This window comes from Oenanthe melanoleuca, chromosome 27 (genome assembly GCF_029582105.1).
Source record: "Oenanthe melanoleuca isolate GR-GAL-2019-014 chromosome 27, OMel1.0, whole genome shotgun sequence".
Lineage (NCBI taxonomy): Eukaryota > Metazoa > Chordata > Aves > Passeriformes > Muscicapidae > Oenanthe > Oenanthe melanoleuca.
Genome location: NC_079360.1, coordinates 3,310,756 through 3,327,624, shown reverse-complemented (window position 1 = coordinate 3,327,624; position 16,869 = coordinate 3,310,756). Strand labels below are relative to the sequence as shown.

Here is a 16,869-nt window from a genome sequence, read left to right as displayed (position 1 = left end):
GGAGGCGGACGGGACTTGACCGGCGGGTGGGCGGGGCTTATCCGGACCACGCCCCATCCGCCGCAGGGCGCACGGTCCGCCCGCACACAGGGGGGCGCTGTGGTGCCGCCGCGCCCCTCTGGCCGCTGCCGGTGAGGCTCGGTCGCCGCCGCCCCGGTGAGGCGGGATGGGCAAGAGCTGCAAGGTGGTGGTGTGCGGGCAGGCCTCGGTCGGCAAAACCTCCATCCTGGAGCAGCTGCTATACGGGAACCATGTGGTCGGTGAGTGCGGCGCCGGGTGTAGCGGGCCGGTCCGGCCCTGGGCAGTGCTGGCTCTGGGGATAGCCCTGGGCAGGGCTGTCCCTGTTTGGTCACCTCAGACACAGCAGCGGTGGGTGGGGAGGGCACAACTCCCCGAGCTGTGCCAGAGCTGGGCCCCTGCAGGGTTCCCATTGTGCCCTGCCCTCCCTGTCAGGCTCGGAGATGATCGAGACCCAGGAGGACATTTACGTGGGCTCCATCGAGACGGACCGGGGCGTGCGGGAGCAGGTGCGCTTCTACGACACGCGGGGGCTGCGGGACGGGCTGGAGCTGCCCAAGCACTGCTTCTCCTGCACCGACGGCTACGTGCTGGTCTACAGCACCGACAGCAAGGAGTCCTTCAAGCGTGTTGAGCTGCTCAAGAAGGAGATCGACAAGTCCAAGGACAAGAAGGAGGTGAGTCCCCCGTGAGAAGAGATTGTAGAGTGGGATCTGCTCCCCTGGGGCAGGTTCTCACCTTTGATTTGTCCAGCCTGTCACAAGATACTGATGGGTCCCTGATCTGTGGGACTCTCAACAGCAACAGGGTGTCTCCTGGGATTCTCTCTGAGCATACAAGTGCTCAAAAGCTCCTTTCTTTGGGCTGGTTTGAGACACACAGACCCCAGTAGGAGGGGAAGGGAGCACTGAGGTAATTTGGTTTCAAAAGGCCTTGACATGGATGGGAAATCAGTGGCAGGGCCAGGCCCACCACTGAGGGTCTCTGTGGCAGAGCCAGCCAGCCCTGCAGCTCTGTGGCTGGTCGTCAGGGACCCTTCTCACCCTTTTGGAACAGGTCACCATTGTGGTTTTGGGCAACAAGTGTGACCTGCAGGAGCAGCGCCGGGTGGACCACGATGCAGCCCAGCACTGGGCCAAGGGCGAGAAGGTGAAGCTGTGGGAGGTGTCTGTGGCTGACCGGCGCACGCTGATCGAGCCCTTCATCTACCTGGCCAGCAAGATGACACAGCCACAGAGCAAGTCTGCCTTTCCCCTGAGCCGCAAGAACAAGGGCAGCGGATCCATGGATGGCTGAGCCTGCTTCCCCTTCCCTTCCATTGCCACCTCCTCTTCCTCACCTTCCTGCTTCCCTCTCACACACCTCCTGATGAGTCCTGGTTGCTGTCATGGAGCCTGTGGGAAGCAGGTGGCAGGAGGAACAATCATCCCAGGGCTAGGGATGGTCCTGGCAGATGACAGAGGCAGTGGGACAGGAGCCACTCCTCTCCCTGCCTAGCCCCTGCAGTTGTCAGAGGTGCTACAGGAAGGTCAGGATTCACTCAGTGATCTCCTCTGCTCTCAGGTGCAGGCTGGGAGAGTGGAACAGAGGCACAGCTGGAATGTGGGGATCAGATCCACATCTGGAGGGAACAACTCCCTATTTTTCTATTTCCTCATAACATGTGGGCAGAGCCTGTTTGTCTCCAGCCAAGCAGCTCTCCTTGCCCTGCTCCAGCTGGCTCTGTGCTGCTCCCTGGCAAACTGTCCCTTACCCTGGCAGTATCCACTGCTCCTTTATGCACTGGAATATCCTGGCATGCTGCCCCAGGGAATGCCTAGAGCAGGGCAGGTGCTGTTCCTGAGGGCAAGGTGTCCAAATCCACCATTCTAGCCCTCCTCTTCCTGAGTGCAGACTCAGCCATGAGCTTCGAGGAGATAGGGTTGTGCTTCACCTGCATACCTAGATCCTTGGAGGAGCTGGGACTGTACTTACCCTGCACACCCCAGATGCTTTGGGCTGTGGCAGCTCTCACTGGCCACCTGACACAATGCTGCCTCCTTTTAGAACCACCATAAGACAAGGCACAGGTGTCCCAGTCCTGCCCAGCAGCATTCGTTCCCTTTAGGTGGTCTGGATGTAGGAAAAGAACTGATGAAAGCCCCAATATGTTTATACTTGTTCCTTTTATTTACTGAGTAACACAATAAAGCGATGAGATTCGGTTATCAAAATATTTTCCTTTTTTTTATTTTCCCAACAGTTATAGTACATCAAAAAAATATACAATGAACATTACAGGAGGGTACTGGCCAAGTCCCTAGAGTCTGGATATTCCATTTTGGGTTTGTTATTTTTTTTTCTGGTTTTTTGAATCAAACTTCACATCACTCCAAGGTTATTTACAGAGGGGCACACGTTACCGAGCGCTATGGACTATCCCTACTCCTAGTACAGCATGTGCTAAGTCAAAGGCAGTAAATGCTTTGGAGAGCAGGAGGGGATTTGGGGGATGCCATAACGAGGGGTTCTTACGCAGCTCGTTGCAGTATTATTGTTACTAGAAGGAATGGCTTTCACAGGGTTAAAGTGCCAAGAACAGGAGTGCATCAGGACTCCACTGGTGAGGGGCAAGGAGCAGCCATGGCTCCAGCACAGGCTTTTTGGAACAATGGAGGGGAACAGGCCCACTGGTGCCACGTGGCTCTGCAAGCTCCTGGCTCCCCATGCTTCTGAGGGGCTGGGCAGGGCACCAGGGGCTCATGGCACAGGAGGGGACCCATTGTCCTGCTGCAGTGGCTGGACTGGGGGTGACCCCAAGGGCCTGGGAAGGGCACAGTGAGACGGGCAGGGGTGGCTGGCCATGCACTGGCCATGGGCTGCTTGGCACTGGGGAGTGGGGACAGTATCCCTCCTGTCCCCTGGGGCCTCACCAGCACGGGCTTCTGTCCCCTGGGATGTGGGGTCCCTATGTGTCCCCTGGGCTGTGGGACTATCTCCATATTCCTGGCAAAGCCGTTTCTGCAGGGAGCCTTCCTTCCCTCAGCTGTGCTTCAAGCCACGTATCCCAGCACTGCTGCAAGACTTTCCATTGTCTCTATGCACAGCTGCTCAGTCCTCTCCTGGTGCCGTCTCTCCACTCTCCTCCTTCTCTAGGGAAGGGATGCCCTGAGCAGATGAATTCATACCCAGAGGCTCCTTCACTCTCCTGCCTCTGTGGCAGGAGTGCAGTGGTGGCTCCACGGTTGGTGCTGCCCTGCAGGTGTGTGCTCCCTCCTGCAGCTTTCCTGCCCTTGCCAAGGCTCCAGCCCTGGGAAGCAGATATGTTTCAGCCATCTGGGTCACCCATTGGCTGTTTCCCATTCACCTCCCCATGCCAGGACCCATCCTGAGCATTGGCAGAGCACGCTGGGCAAATCCTTCTGAAATCCAGGCGCTGATTATGGCCAAGACGTCAGATATGTGTGCTTGTGCGTGTGGATTCCCAGGTGCACACCAACCTGCCTCTTCCTAAGGGAGGGAATGGGAATCACAGCAGAGGTTTGAACCAGCACCCTGAGCTGGGGATGGGACAGAGCTCAGTGTCACGTTGGTTCTTCTGCTCCCACCACTGCTCCGACTGCATGGATGCGTCAGCACCAAAGGGAATCGCAGGCGGCCAATGCGGCGGGTGAGCTGCCCCCCTGGATTGCATAGATCGGGGTGGGGTGTTCCTCCAGCGAAAGGTCCATTTGGGATGCAACTCTCTCTATGTACACCAGCGTGCTGGGCACCTAGAGTGCCACAGTGACAGTCCCAGACAGGTCATGGTTGGGCTGTCTGAGCACAGTGAAACGCAGAGCTACGGCCTCAGGTCCCTCCAGAGCCCAGCATTCCGCAGTCTGTGGGTGCAACTGCCACCTGATTGTCCAGGCTGCTGAGGACACCTTTGTTTGAATCATCAGTAACTTCCTGGAAGCTCCTAACTGGGGTGGTTTTGGAGGGCCGGGCACAGCAGGTGAGCAGCAGCATTGCCTTTCACTGGAGAACTGAAAGTGCTTTAGGGACATTCACTCAGCCTCACAGCATCTCCCAGGAGGTAGGGGCAGGGCTGTCCCCGCGGTGGGACAGAGACAAGGACAGGTGCCAAGCACAGGATCACCTCCTCGGGGAGCCAGCACCAGACAGCCTGGTGCTCCTGGCCTTGCTGAGCATGAGTGGGGCCCTGCTTGGCCACATGCCCATCGTGTGCTTCTGGGGCCAGGGCAGGGCCTGTGTGCTTTGGAGGGAGGAGGCACCGGCCCTGGGGTCAGCTATTGCTCTTGGAGTGAGGATACAGTCGGTGTGGCCGGTGCCTGCCACTGCAGGGGCTCTTTGGCTGGTGGGACGTAGGGAGTTGTGGGGGCAGGGAGCTGGTGGGTGGCACAGAAACCCCCTGCCAGCACAGGCAGGTGCAGGGCTGGCAAGGGCACTGCCAGCCCAGGCTGAGAGAGAAACTGCCAGCTTCCCACTTGTGCTGGGGTTGTTTCTCCCAGTAAGAGCTGGGCTGAGATTCCCCTCGCAGTTCCCTTCCCACTGGGCTGGCAGGGACCAGAGGGATGCTGCTTCTTCCAGGGACCAGACAGCTCTTCTCCTTCCAGTCTGGTAACTGGGAGGGCAATGAAGAAGCAGGCCAAGTACAGGCAGACTGGCCATGAGACAGTCCTGCTGATTTGGACACTGTCCTCTTCTGTGCACTGCCTGGGCTCATCTGCTCAGCATGGGGCCAGCACAGGCTGGGGGAGCAGTGGGGATGTGCGGCGGGGCTGGCTGGGCTCTGTCGGGGCACCTCTCTCCAGTGGGAGCCCTCTCCAAGCAAAGGAGAAGCTGGGATTGATGTCTACGACTACATTTTCCCACCAGCCAGGAGAGCAGGTACCAGGAGCGCTGCCCCCAGCGCGCAGCCCCCGCAGCCCAGCCCAGCCGCAGTGGACAGACCCTCGGTGGGCCAGCAGCTCTAGTAGGGTGCGAAGACAATGGGACCCGGCGTGGGGCGGACATGGGCCGGCGGTGTTCGGAAAAGGGCTGGTCCGAGGATTGGGGCTTGGAAGAGGGTGGTGGCAGCTGCTGGTCGCAGGGCGAGGGGTCCAGGCATGGCGCAGACAGCGGCGGCGGTGAGTGGGCTCGGCAGGAAACGAGTTGCCAGGGTTTTGGTGAGGTGCTTCTGCAAAGCCAGCTTGGACTGCAGGGAGAGAGGGGGAGACACGGTGAGGCTGCAGAACAGGTGGAGGAATCACAAATGCTACCATTGTGAAGGCTGCTGCCAAAGCACTTCCAAGTTATCCCCATGCTGGCTTTCACAGGAATAGACTCAAAATCCACCACCACAGCTCTCCCTCCCTGAGGGGAGACGCTGAGCTGTGGTGATGGAAACCAAGGTTTAAGAGAAGCAGCTCCCATAACTCACTGAAAGGATGGCTGAGGTGAGCGAGGCTTTGCGAGCGAACCCAGCGAGTGCTGTGCAGGGAGACAGGTACCTTGAGAATACTCACTGCAAGGGCAGCATTCTTCTGCAGCTTGTTGTAGGGACTGTACTTGGGCTTGGGTGGCTTCCCTGCCAGCCTGTCTTTGTGCCTCCGGCTGCTCATGTGCTGGGAAGGAAAACAGCTGGATCACTGGGAGCCTGTCCAGCTCAGCTCTCTGGGGACACCCATCACCCTGCAGGGACCCACACACCGAGTCCCACACCCAGTGCCCAGGCACTCCCAGGGCATTGTCACCTGCTTGAGCTGAGTCTCGGAGTTCACGTAGATCTCACACACTTGGCAGTGAAACGCCTTGTTCTGGATGTTGATGCTGCCCTTGTTCCCAATCCGCTTGGACTTGTGCCCTGCCCGGGAGAGCAGCTTGCCCCGGCCTCGCCGCAGTTGGGTACCGTGACCTTCCAGCATTGACTTGTGCTTGGCGCCTGGCAAGAGGGGATACTCAGCAAACCCAGCCCAGCCTCGGGCCAGTTCCACAGCAGCCGGAACAGAGCCCTCCAGAGCACCAGGGGAGCCCCACCAACCTGTGCCCAGCAGCACTTGCAGTCAGAGGGGACCGGGAGCTGCCTGGGAGCCCGGATTTTTGCCAGTGCTGTGCAGCCCATTCCCAGACCCTGCCAAACAGCATGTCGCAGGCAGAGCAGAGATGCTTATCTTCCCAGAGACCCCCCCCTCCATGTGCCAGCTTTGGAGGAGCTGCTATTTTGAGTGTGTGCTGGAGCCTGTCGCCTGTCCCCGGGCGTTAGCACAGTCTGCGGAGCTGGGCACGCGTCGCCCGCCGTGCTGCAGCATCTGAGCCATGCCCAAGGTCAGAGCAGAGCTGGCTGTGGAGCCAGGAATAGCTCAGCAGGGTCACAGCAGGTGCAGAAGGAGGAACCCAAGATCCCTACACACCTGGGGACAGGGCGCTCCGTCCTGTCCCTGCCAGCGCCGGGATGGCGAGGGTGCATGGGGAGCAAGTAACTTAAGCCCCTGCTAATTCATTCTATTTTTTAAGGCGTGAAGCAAGGAGCTGTGTGACAGCCACGGAGCAGTGCCAGCCTGCAAACGTTTGTTTGTTTGTTTGTTCTTTTTCCCCAAATCAGCCCCTGAATTTGTAACTGGAGCTGACAAAAGCAAAAGGACACGTCTGCAGCTAAGCCGCAGCAGTGTCCTGAGCCAACCTTGCACACTGCAGCTGCTGCTGCCCTAGCAGGCAGTGGGGTGGGAGGAATTGGTTCCCAATACTTGATGAGCTGGGGGAAAAAAGGACCTTCCATTTAAAGTTGGGGTGCCCAACGAAAGCATCCTCTAGAGAAACGGGTGAGCCAGGAGCTGGAGCTGCAGGGCCCGTTCTCCACAGGGCCACAAGCCCAAACCACCAAGCTGCTTTGGGAAATATTATTCCAGGTTTGGAAGAAGCCTTGGCTATCAGCTTCAAGCTAAATAGAAAATAAAACAGCCTCAATCACTTTATTAAAAGTGTTCGGAAATGTCCTTAATTGAGACATGAACAATAAGAGTGTTTGACCTTGTGAGAGGTCACCCTAGAAGCTGCAGCCCAGGTAAAGCCCCATGGCTTATCTGTGCAGGTCATTTTAATGAATATTTTTACATTACAGCAACACTCATTAGGGCTTGCTACTTCATTGCAAGGGTGCTTGGTTATGGGGCATGGCTGGGCTTTGCTCAGAGCCCTGATGAAGTGGCAAGGGACCTGTCCCCCTGTCCCCTGATAATGTCCTTACCAGTGTTGTGAGCCTCCAGCTGGGACAGAGAGTTGACAGTCACTTTGCAGGTGGGACAATACAGGTGCTGTTTGCTCTTTTTCCCCTCTTTCTCACTCTCAGGGGCCGAGCTGACGCTGCTGCCCGACTCAGCTGCCTGTGCCTCAGCTGCCTGGGCGGACGAGGAGGCCACGCTGGTGGCATCCGAGGTGCCCTCTGACAGCTCGGAGGCTGGTGGGGAGCCCAGCGGGGCCACACTGCCTGGCAGCTCCACAGGTGGCTCCTCGGTGCTGGGCACCAGCCCCAGGCTGCTGCCCTCACCCTCCGACTCCTGTGGGCTACTGGCATCAGCTGGTGGGAGGGGAAGGAAAGGGGGAAGGGGAAAAGAGAAAGAAATGGGCAGAAAAAGAAAGTTATCTGTGCCTGAACAGGTTTTTCTGGATTTCAGGGAGCAGCCCAGTCTTCCCCAAGACCATCTCAGAAAATGTCTGCATGCATATCCCTGCCAAGGGCGGCTCTTCCCCAGGTCTCTCCTATTCCAGCTGTTATCTGCAGTGCATGGAAGCTGGGCTCAGCACAAAACCCCGGGCGAGCCTCGGTGCTGCCCCGCCTCCCACCAGCCCCTCCCTGCATGTGGCACAGCCCTGGGGATGTGTGAGACATCGCTTTCTCTCCTGCATCCATACAAAACACCTCCCAGAGACACTAAATCACAGGGAAAACACCCCCTGCTCCTTCAAAGGCACAGGAGCTCGTTTATAAACCGGTAGCACATCTGCCACACCGACCACAGCCTCCTCAGCCCACACCCCCTCCTCGTACCTGTGCTGCCCAGCTCCCCACTGCCCACAGGGCTGGGGGCCAGGTCGGCTGTGCTGTCCTGGCCAGGGGTCCCCGCTGCAGCCCCCACCACCTTCTGCTTGTTCTTCATGGCCTCGATGGCCTTCAGCCTCCTCGCGTGCTTGTGGCCCTTGTAGTGGGCTTCTGCCTGGTTCTGGGGGGAGACACCGGGGTGGCCGAGTCACTGCTGTGCCCAGACAGACAGACGGACATGGGGAGGGCAGGTGACGGGGTCACACCCAGGATGTGGCCACTCAGGCATGTTTCTAGTGCAGCCACCTTACCTGGTGGCATCCATCCCAGTGGCAGGACCACTGCAAAGGGGTGTTTGGAGTGGGATGTAGCACATGGGGGTGTTTGCAGTGAGGTGCAGCACACAGGGGTGTTGGCAGTGAGATGTAGCACAGATGGGTGTTTGCAATGAGGTCTAGCACAGAGGGACTGTTTGCAGTGAGCTGTAGCACAGAGCCATTTCCCTCCTCTCCCCAGCCTGCTCTGACACCAACATATTGGGGCCAAGGTATCACTCTCTAAGACATCACCACATTGCTTGCTTGGCGAGATAAGGACCCTGTTCTGATTAAATGCACCAAGTCATTTCTAAAAGCAGCTTTCAGGCAAAATTTATGACTCCAGAAATGTACAACGAATTGTTGCTGTAAAAATGAAATAAAGAGGTTCTTTGGTGGGGAGGACACATCACCCACTGTATCCTAAGGGGTGTCCAACACATGGTTCACGTCCCCAGCTCCTTTCTCTCCATGAACACTTGATAATGAAGCACAACTCTGATGGATTCATGTCTGCACCAAACTGATAAAAATGGCCACCAAAAAAAATCCCCCAAACACTGGTGTCCTCCCAACAGGGACAATGCTGCATTGTCCCCCAAAACAGCCCCCATTTGGCAATTTATGGAGAGGAACCCCAGTATTAATTAGACACTGTACCCCTGAGTAGGACAGATTAATTTGCACAGCATTCCTGGGGGCCAGCTGAGGATTCCCGGGCTCAGCAGGGAGAAGCATCCTATCCCATCCCTTCCCTTCCCTCCCCCTGCAGCTTTCCAAGGGCTGGGAACGGGGCTGGGGTTGGGGCTGGTACGTGGGAAAGCAAAGGGCCAGTCCAAGCGTGGTGCCTCATTAGCAGAAACAATAAACTCGCCCTGGGTAACAGGGCTGGAATGGGGTTGGGTGCAGCTGAAGTAGGTCACAGGCTCCATGCTGGAACACCCACGAGCTGTGAGGGTCTGGGCCAGCCAGGGGGACCTGGAGGGACATGGGCAGAGCAGGAACAGTGGCATGGGGTGCTCACATGGGCACAGGGTGCCCATAGTGGGACTGACTCTCCTGGCACAGCACCTCTAGCCAGAAGGCAGCCTGAAACAGGGAAACAATGCTTTTTCTGAGCTGCTTGGCCATGGAGCAGAATCATGAAGCCCAGAACCAGGGAGTTTTGCTGACAGAGCAGCATCAGCCCCAGGCACTGCAGATCCAGCATGGCCAGGATGGGATGGCTCCTCTGCAGGCAGCCCAGGGAGGCAAGAGCAGCTCTGGTAGCCACAGCCCCTGTGCTGCAGGACAGTGAGCACCAGCAGCTCTGGTGGATGGGACTGGCCCATCATTAGTGATGAGGGGCTGGCACTGTGCCCCTGCTCACTCCCAGCCCCACCTGAGGCCCCACTTACAGCAGAGTTGAAGCGCAGGTGGCAGATGTTGCAGGAGATGAACTGCTTCTTCTTGAGCGGGGCCGGCACGCCGAAGGTGTGGCTGATCACTGCCTTCTGCACCGGGTCCATCTGCAAGGGGAGGGAGGGAGGGCACAGGCTGGCTGGCTGCTATGTCCTGATGGCTGCCCTGGCATGGCACCATGTCCTGGTGACCCCCACACCTGCCACACTCCCAAGAAGCCACTGCCAACACCACAGAGCTCACACAGGGTGGCTGGAAGGAGCAGGGGGCTGCATCTGCCAAGGAGCCCTGCGGCCATGGAGGCTCCCCTGCACATGGCAAGGTGCTGTGTCAACACTGGCTCCTGTCCTGCTCAAACCATTCCTGAATCCATCAAATCCACAAGGTCTGAATGTTGGCTGTGGTCTGGCAGAAGGGATGAGACCCTGTCTGCCCCACTGTGTGCCCAAGTCCCCTCTCCTCCCACGCAGACACTTGTATCGCAGGTGGCAAACTACCAGTTTCTGTTTGAACCTCACCGGCTACCCTTGACTTCAGCAGGAGCAGAAATCACCAAAATGGGGGACAGAGGTGGCCAAAACAAACATCTGGCCATTCATTCTCCATGTGCCCTTCAGCAGAGAGTTGGAATGTCCCCATTCAATGCCAAAGGCATGAGCAGGGCCATGTGTGCCAGCCCATAGGACACTGACACCCACATGGGTGCCAGGGCAGGAGGGACACCAGTGCTTGCTGCCACAGACACAGCTCACCCAAGATACAGTGCCCATGAAAGCCCCTCTGGGCTGCCCCACTGCTGCCCAGATGTGCTTTTCACCTGCTCAAACCCAGCAATGACAACTCGGTCACTGGGCTGGGCACACACAGAACCTCTTCGATGACCTGCCAGGAGCCACGCGTGTCCACCAGCCCGCCCAGGGCTGTGGTGGGCCAAGCATGTGGCCGGTGCCAGGCCCTGGCCCTTCTGTCTTGCCTCAGGGCTCGGCCTCATTCCACAGCCCAAGCACCAAACTGCTTCCAAAAGCCATAATTGTTTTTAACAAAATGCATTTATTAAGGAAGAAAACATAAGAATAACCTCTTTGTCTGAGCGTGGCTCCAATCTATAATGCAAGTATTGTTCCCTAGCCTGTGGCACAGGGAGATTATCTTATCTGAGTCCTGCTGTCAGGAGAGCCCGGGGTTTTCAGCGATCGTATTTCTCTGCAAAGCTATTTCACTGCCGAGACAGGTGCATCAGTCTTCGAGGCACATGCCTGGACAACAGCACCATTATCAAGACCCTAAATTCCTTTCCAGGAGTGAGCAGAATGGTAAAAGCAGGTGATTAATGAAGTGCCTGTTTGCTATGAAATTTTACTCACTTATCTGGCATATAAATGAAGAGGCATTTGGGGTTCGGCAGAGACCTGGAGGAAGCTACAGATGGCCAAGATGCTGCTCCATGCCTGACAACAAACATTGCAATGTGCTGCTGGCAGCACCCCCACGCTGCTGGGCTGCTGGGCCAGCACTTGTTTTCCAGAGAAACACCCACCTTTCTATTCAGGAAAGAAAAATGGCTCCAACCTTTCCAGCAGTGTCAGCCACCAGGTTCCAGCTTGTTGCTCCTACCAAGCACCACCAGCTCCCACCAAACAACACTGGCACCTACAGAGCACTGCCAGCTCCCATGGGCTCATCCACACCCTGAGCACCACAGCATGAGCAACGTTGGGATCGGAGGAGGATGCAGAGGGGAGGGAGATACTGGCACAAGGACACAAATGAGGCCAAGGACTGTCTTGGCCTCATTCTGAACATGCCAGTGAAGCCAGTGGCACCAGGGCCATGTCTGAGCCTCAGCTACACAGTGGTGGTGCTGAACAGCCCCAGCACAGGGTCTCCTCATCCTCCCAGGGTTATACCAGGCTGCTGGCACCAACCTGGGTCTTTCTACCTCCTGTGCTTTTTCCAAGTCCACCCTGCTCGACTCTGTGGCACAGCAATGAGTTGTATCCACAGTGCACCTGCAATGCTCTGGGCAGGCACAGGACTCATGAGATCCCAGGGGCTGGGCTGGCCAGCACACTCAGACCTGGCTGCTCACCCCAGCCCCAGCCATCCCAGCCAAGGCACTGGTGGCTATTGCTGCTCCTGCTGTCCCAAAGCGAACACCAGCACTGTCTCAAGCTTCCAGCTGCCCACCCCCATGGAAGCACACATGATCTCAGGTGCTTTGCCAGAAACCCAGCCTGTGGATGATACAACTGTCCCTGAAAAGGGCCCCTGGGATCTCATACCCTAAGACAACGAAACTTTTTCTTAGGATGACTCATGTTAGAGAAATGTCACCCCTCTACTGAAACCCCTGTTATCATTTAGGATTTCTATTGGTCTTTAACTTTACTAAATGATTGATCTTTTCTCACCTAGAATCTCAAAGTAATTAGATAGTTCTCAACTTATGATTTTAATGGTTAGAATTTCAGTCCTCCTAAACCCTGTAAAAACCCCTTGCTATGCTATGCTATGTATCCGGATTTTGCTGGTAGAGCCCTTCGAAGAAATAAAGCTGCCTTCAGAACTTCTACAACGACTTCTGGGATCTCATTCCTGGCTAGCTGAGAAGCTGAATTCTGCCTCGGGGGGCTCCTGGAGCTATCCAGCCCTCAATAGCAGCCTGAAGCCAGACCCATCCTAGCTCCAGCAGCTACACCAGCCCAGCTCCATCCTGCACTGAGCACGTCTGAAGCCTGGTGTCACCTGAGAGCCCTTGTGCTTCTCCTGAAAGCGAACACAAACATCCCTCTATCTCCTCCCCAGCGCATGCCCTCGCAGCTCTCTGGGATATGGAAAAGCCCCCGCAGCTCCCGCGGGGCTGGCTGTGCTGCAGCCGTACATACCGGTGCCTGCAGCCAGGGATTGAGGCTCTTCCTGGCGGTTTCCAGAAGAATGGAGCCAGCAACAGAGGTGGCTTTGGGCACCACAGTCTTGGGGAATAAAGATCCCAGCTTTATAGTCAATTCCTATTGACTCACATTACTTTATTTATCCCTGGATGTTCCTGCCGATATAAATAGCGACCCTTGCGCCGAGCTCCCTGCGGCCGCTGAGGTCAGGAGCAGGAATTCACAGGGATGCAGCATCCGTTCAGATCGTGTCTGCTGACGGGGTTTTACGAGGCGCTGCTGGGTCCTGGGGATTTGCAACATCCCGAGCTGAGGGAAGGGCCTTTGGAGCAAGGAACGTGCCCGCAGTGCTCTTAGGGGTTTTATCACCGGTTGTTGCTCTAAGTGACAGGAGGCAGCTTGGAAGGGTTTTGTTCGCTCCAGAGTAAAACATCTGCTGGGTTCATGGGAGCCCTGTGACCTGCTCTGAGTGCAGAGTGTTCTGCTGGGCAGTGCAAACAGTTCCAGCTCTGAGGGCATCACTGAGCCCTCACAGCATCACCAGCCATGCAAGGCATGAATGGGGAACCCTCAGGTCCTGCTGTGGAGCAGCTCCAACGGGGCAGTGACCTCAGCAAGGGGCAGACCCTGACTGCTGCCCGTCTCCTCACACTGAGGCTCAAGTGGAGTCTGAGCAGCCTGGCTCAGGATGCAGGGACGTTCCACCCCTACATCCTGTGGGATGGACTCTCTGCTCAGGCTCCTCCAGAGCTGCCAGACTGGCTCAGGCTGCAGTGATGCTCCAGCCCTGCATCCTGTGGGACGGAAGCTCTGCTCTGGCTCCTCCAGAGCCACCAGCCTGGCATGCCCTGAACCTCATCAGCCTCATTCATCCACATCTCCCATGCAGGCACACCCCAAAGGGGCAGCTCCTGCCCCTAGACCAACAGCACACACCGGGCTCAGGTCTGAGCTCAGAGTGGTTGACTCCAGGTCCCCACGTGGCTGGGACAGCCTCCCCTGGCACCTCTGTCCGTGTCTGACCCATCCTCTGTGGCAGGAGCCCACACAGAGCACAGCAGCCATGCAACTCTGCATGGCTCCAGCAAGTACCAGAGTCATTTTCCAAATCACTAATTTTTTTAAAAGCAACAAACGTGGGTGAACACGCGCTGAGGCAGCGGCAGGTGGGAGCCAAGAGGAGCAAACAACAGGCCTTGGGTCAAGTGCACTCCTGACTCCAGCGACTAAAAAAAGAGCCCAGACAAAAAACAAGAACTATAATGCCATCAAAACCCCTCCTGCCCTGTGTTCCAGCTCATTAGCCCAGGGAGAGGCTGGGCTGGGGCTTCAAAAGAGCTTAAAGGACTCAGACGCCTGAATCCCATTCAACAGCAGCTGGAATCCTGCGCTTAATTTCTGAACTGTCTTTGAGGATCTGAGCGATAAATTGCACCTTCCAAGCACGTTTAAGCTCAAAGCCACTCACAAAAGGCCAGCAAGCAGGGAGGGGGCTCAGGAAAGTCCCATTTCCAGGTTCATGACAGAAAACATTGGGCATTGACTTAACCACAAACACCAGCATGCAGTGCCTCTGGGGCAGAGACGGGGAGCAGCCCCTGGGCCCACTGCCCTTCCCAGAGCACAACCTGCTCCACAACAATTCTAGGCATCACCCCGGGGTTACAGAGACCCCCACGGGACTGGGACCAGCCTGAGGGAGCAGTGCAGCATGGAGAAAACACCATTTCACATCTGACACAGTGATGTGTCCTTGGCCATATCCATGGCAGTTTCACTGTCTAATGGAACATCACTAAAGATTTGTGTCATTGCTCACCTCAGGCTCCTGGGCTGGTGGTCCAAGGTCGGAGATCTGAAGCCCAGGCAGGGGGTGGGAGAAGATCCCAGCACTCTGACTCCCCCAACATCCACAGCAGCAGCCACATTCCTCATATCTGTAGTACATTCTCTCTCTTTCTTTTCTTTTCCTTATTTAATTTTCAACTAATGAACTGCTCTCCAGAGCTACTTTATTACTATTGATTCCAGGGGCAAAATCCAATTGATCTTGGTTAAAATGAACCATGTTTTTAATTCTGGTACTGACAGGTGCTGGCTGGGCAGGAACCTCTCCGAGATAAGGGCAAAGTGGGCATGTTAAACTGGTGTCCAGCAGCCAAAAACCCCAGGAATTAAACCAGAAACTACCTGGTAGAGTTCAGGGAGTGATGCCATGAGGAGGCACTGCTGTCAGGGAGGAGGGGTCCAGCAGCTGATGCCCATTCTCCCTGGGGACTCACCGTGTTGAAGTTGGGGAAGAGGTTGAGCGGTGAAGTCCCGTTGAGCCTGAAGGTCAGAAAGTGCTTGATGTCCAAGGGAGGATGAAGAGGCCGGCCAGGGATGGGCAATGATGCTAAGAGGGGGCTGCTGTGTCCGGAGGGACCTGGGCAGGCAGAGGGAAAGAGCAATGTTAGCACTGGTGACAGGGCACACAAGACATGGCACACAGGGACATCTGCCATGGACTACAGAACCCCCCCAGGGAAAGGTCCCAGCCCTTGGGCACCTCTTTGCCTTCCAGGCTCAACATCAGCACCCCAGTTGGAAGCTGGATGTAGCCACCATCAGAGCATGGACACGCCCAGGAGTCTGAACCCTCAAAAGGTGTCCAAACTTCCCCAGGGAAGAGGGGAGAGCCCCTTCCCTGGGCTCTGCCATGGAGCCACACAGCCCTGGGGCCCCCACGCCAGCACCACCTGGGCTCCTCACCAGGGCAGGTGAGGTTGTGGCTGCCAGCAGCAGCCAAAGGACTGGGGGCAGAGGCTGAGCTGCCCCCACTCCTGCTGCACAGCCGCCACTCCCCGTCCCCTGCAAACCAACCACGCGCTCCAGCGTGAGACTTAAAAATAGCCTAGAGTTATTAATAATGTTCTGTTTCAACAGAAAACACCCGTGGGATAGAGGGAAGGAGGGAGGGAAGGCCAAGCAGAGGGATCTGTCTCCAGCCTGCTCCCCATCCCAACTCAGACTCATCACAGATGATGAGCACAGGAAAGCATCCTCCCTCTAGCAGAGGGAGTCCCTGCCCAGCTCTGGGAGAAAGGAGGGGGAAAAGCTAAAATAAAAATAATAACTAACCAAATACAATAAACAAGAAACTGTTTCAGAGTGCTGTGAGCCAGAAGGGCCCATTCACATCCCACATGCCTTCACACCTCCTCCAACCCACCCACAGCCTCATCCCTTTTCCTGCAGCAGGGACAAGGTCAATATTCCTCATTCCTTTGGATTTTTTTTTGAGGTTTGGGTTCTTTTTCCCCTCGAAAACATCATGGATCCCTTGACCCAGCACAGTATAACCCCATCCCAACAATCCTCTGGACCTGAAAACACCCTTGTGGGAGGCTGACAGTGGCCAGTACCCACTTCCACAGCAGGAACACTCCACCAGCACCAAGCCTGAATGCCCCTCCAGCCCCCACACCCTGATGCCAGCTATGCAGAATGGGGACCCCAGGCTGGTGCTGCTCCTCACTCTGCTCCACACCCGCCCTGTGCTGATCCCGGCTGGTGCAGGATCTGAGACATCTGAAATTCAGAGTTCAAGAGATTCCCTGGATTTGAGCAGCCAGTGCTCATCGCCAGCCCCACGGGCACCAACGACCTCTTTCTGGGCGAGCGCACGCGGCGGCTCTGCCACGGCACCGGAGCCATCCCCAAGCCAGGCCTGACTCCAGGGAGGAATTACAGTTTGCTTCATCAGGCATGCACTGATCGAGTTAATTCCAGAGTCGCCCAGAAGGGAAATCTGTGAAACCGCTTAAAAATAAATAAATAACATTACAGCAGCAGCGAGCAGGATTGGGTGAGGGGTGCATAATCAACCTTCTGAGGCGTGAAACAGTTCTTCTACATCAAATCATCTGAGACGGCCGGGCTGGCGCCAGAGGAGCTGCCCTGGGACCCCCCAGCACACGCAGCCGGGGCCCCACGCGAGAGCAGCAAAGGCATTTGGGGCTGGATCACACAGGGTTCCACTCACCACAGTCAGTGAGATTTGCACGGACTGCACTGGCCTTAAAAACATAAAATATACATATATAATATATATATATATATACACACACACCTATTTATATATGGGAGGAACAGGAGGTGGGCAATCACCTCATCCCTAAAATCAAACTACAAGAAGGGATGCTGCAGCTCAGCTCATGCTTTGGGCTGAAAGCCTCACTGCCTGGGGAGCAGCTCCTGCACT

The 16,869-nt window shown here is 56.4% G+C and overlaps 2 protein-coding genes across 2 annotated transcripts; one reads left to right on the top strand and one right to left on the bottom strand.

The window, feature by feature from the left end:
• The first annotated feature begins 69 nt into the window (after positions 1-69).
• On the top strand, positions 70-2,231 carry NKIRAS2 (NFKB inhibitor interacting Ras like 2). Its single transcript, XM_056511896.1, has 3 exons — positions 70-260; positions 454-695; positions 1,075-2,231. Exons 1-3 carry the CDS (start codon positions 167-169, stop codon positions 1,312-1,314), a joined length of 576 nt encoding a protein of 191 aa, XP_056367871.1. The 5' UTR covers positions 70-166; the 3' UTR covers positions 1,315-2,231.
• A 90-nt stretch (positions 2,232-2,321) lies between these two features.
• ZNF385C (zinc finger protein 385C) lies at positions 2,322-15,045 on the bottom strand. The gene is made up of 7 exons (XM_056511876.1): positions 14,909-15,045; positions 9,732-9,842; positions 8,027-8,198; positions 7,226-7,555; positions 5,736-5,923; positions 5,508-5,606; positions 2,322-5,197 (listed from the first exon to the last, which is right to left on the bottom strand). Exons 2-7 carry the CDS (start codon positions 9,840-9,842, stop codon positions 4,973-4,975), a joined length of 1,125 nt encoding a protein of 374 aa, XP_056367851.1. The 5' UTR covers positions 14,909-15,045; the 3' UTR covers positions 2,322-4,972.
• Positions 15,046-16,869: the final 1,824 nt, after the last annotated feature.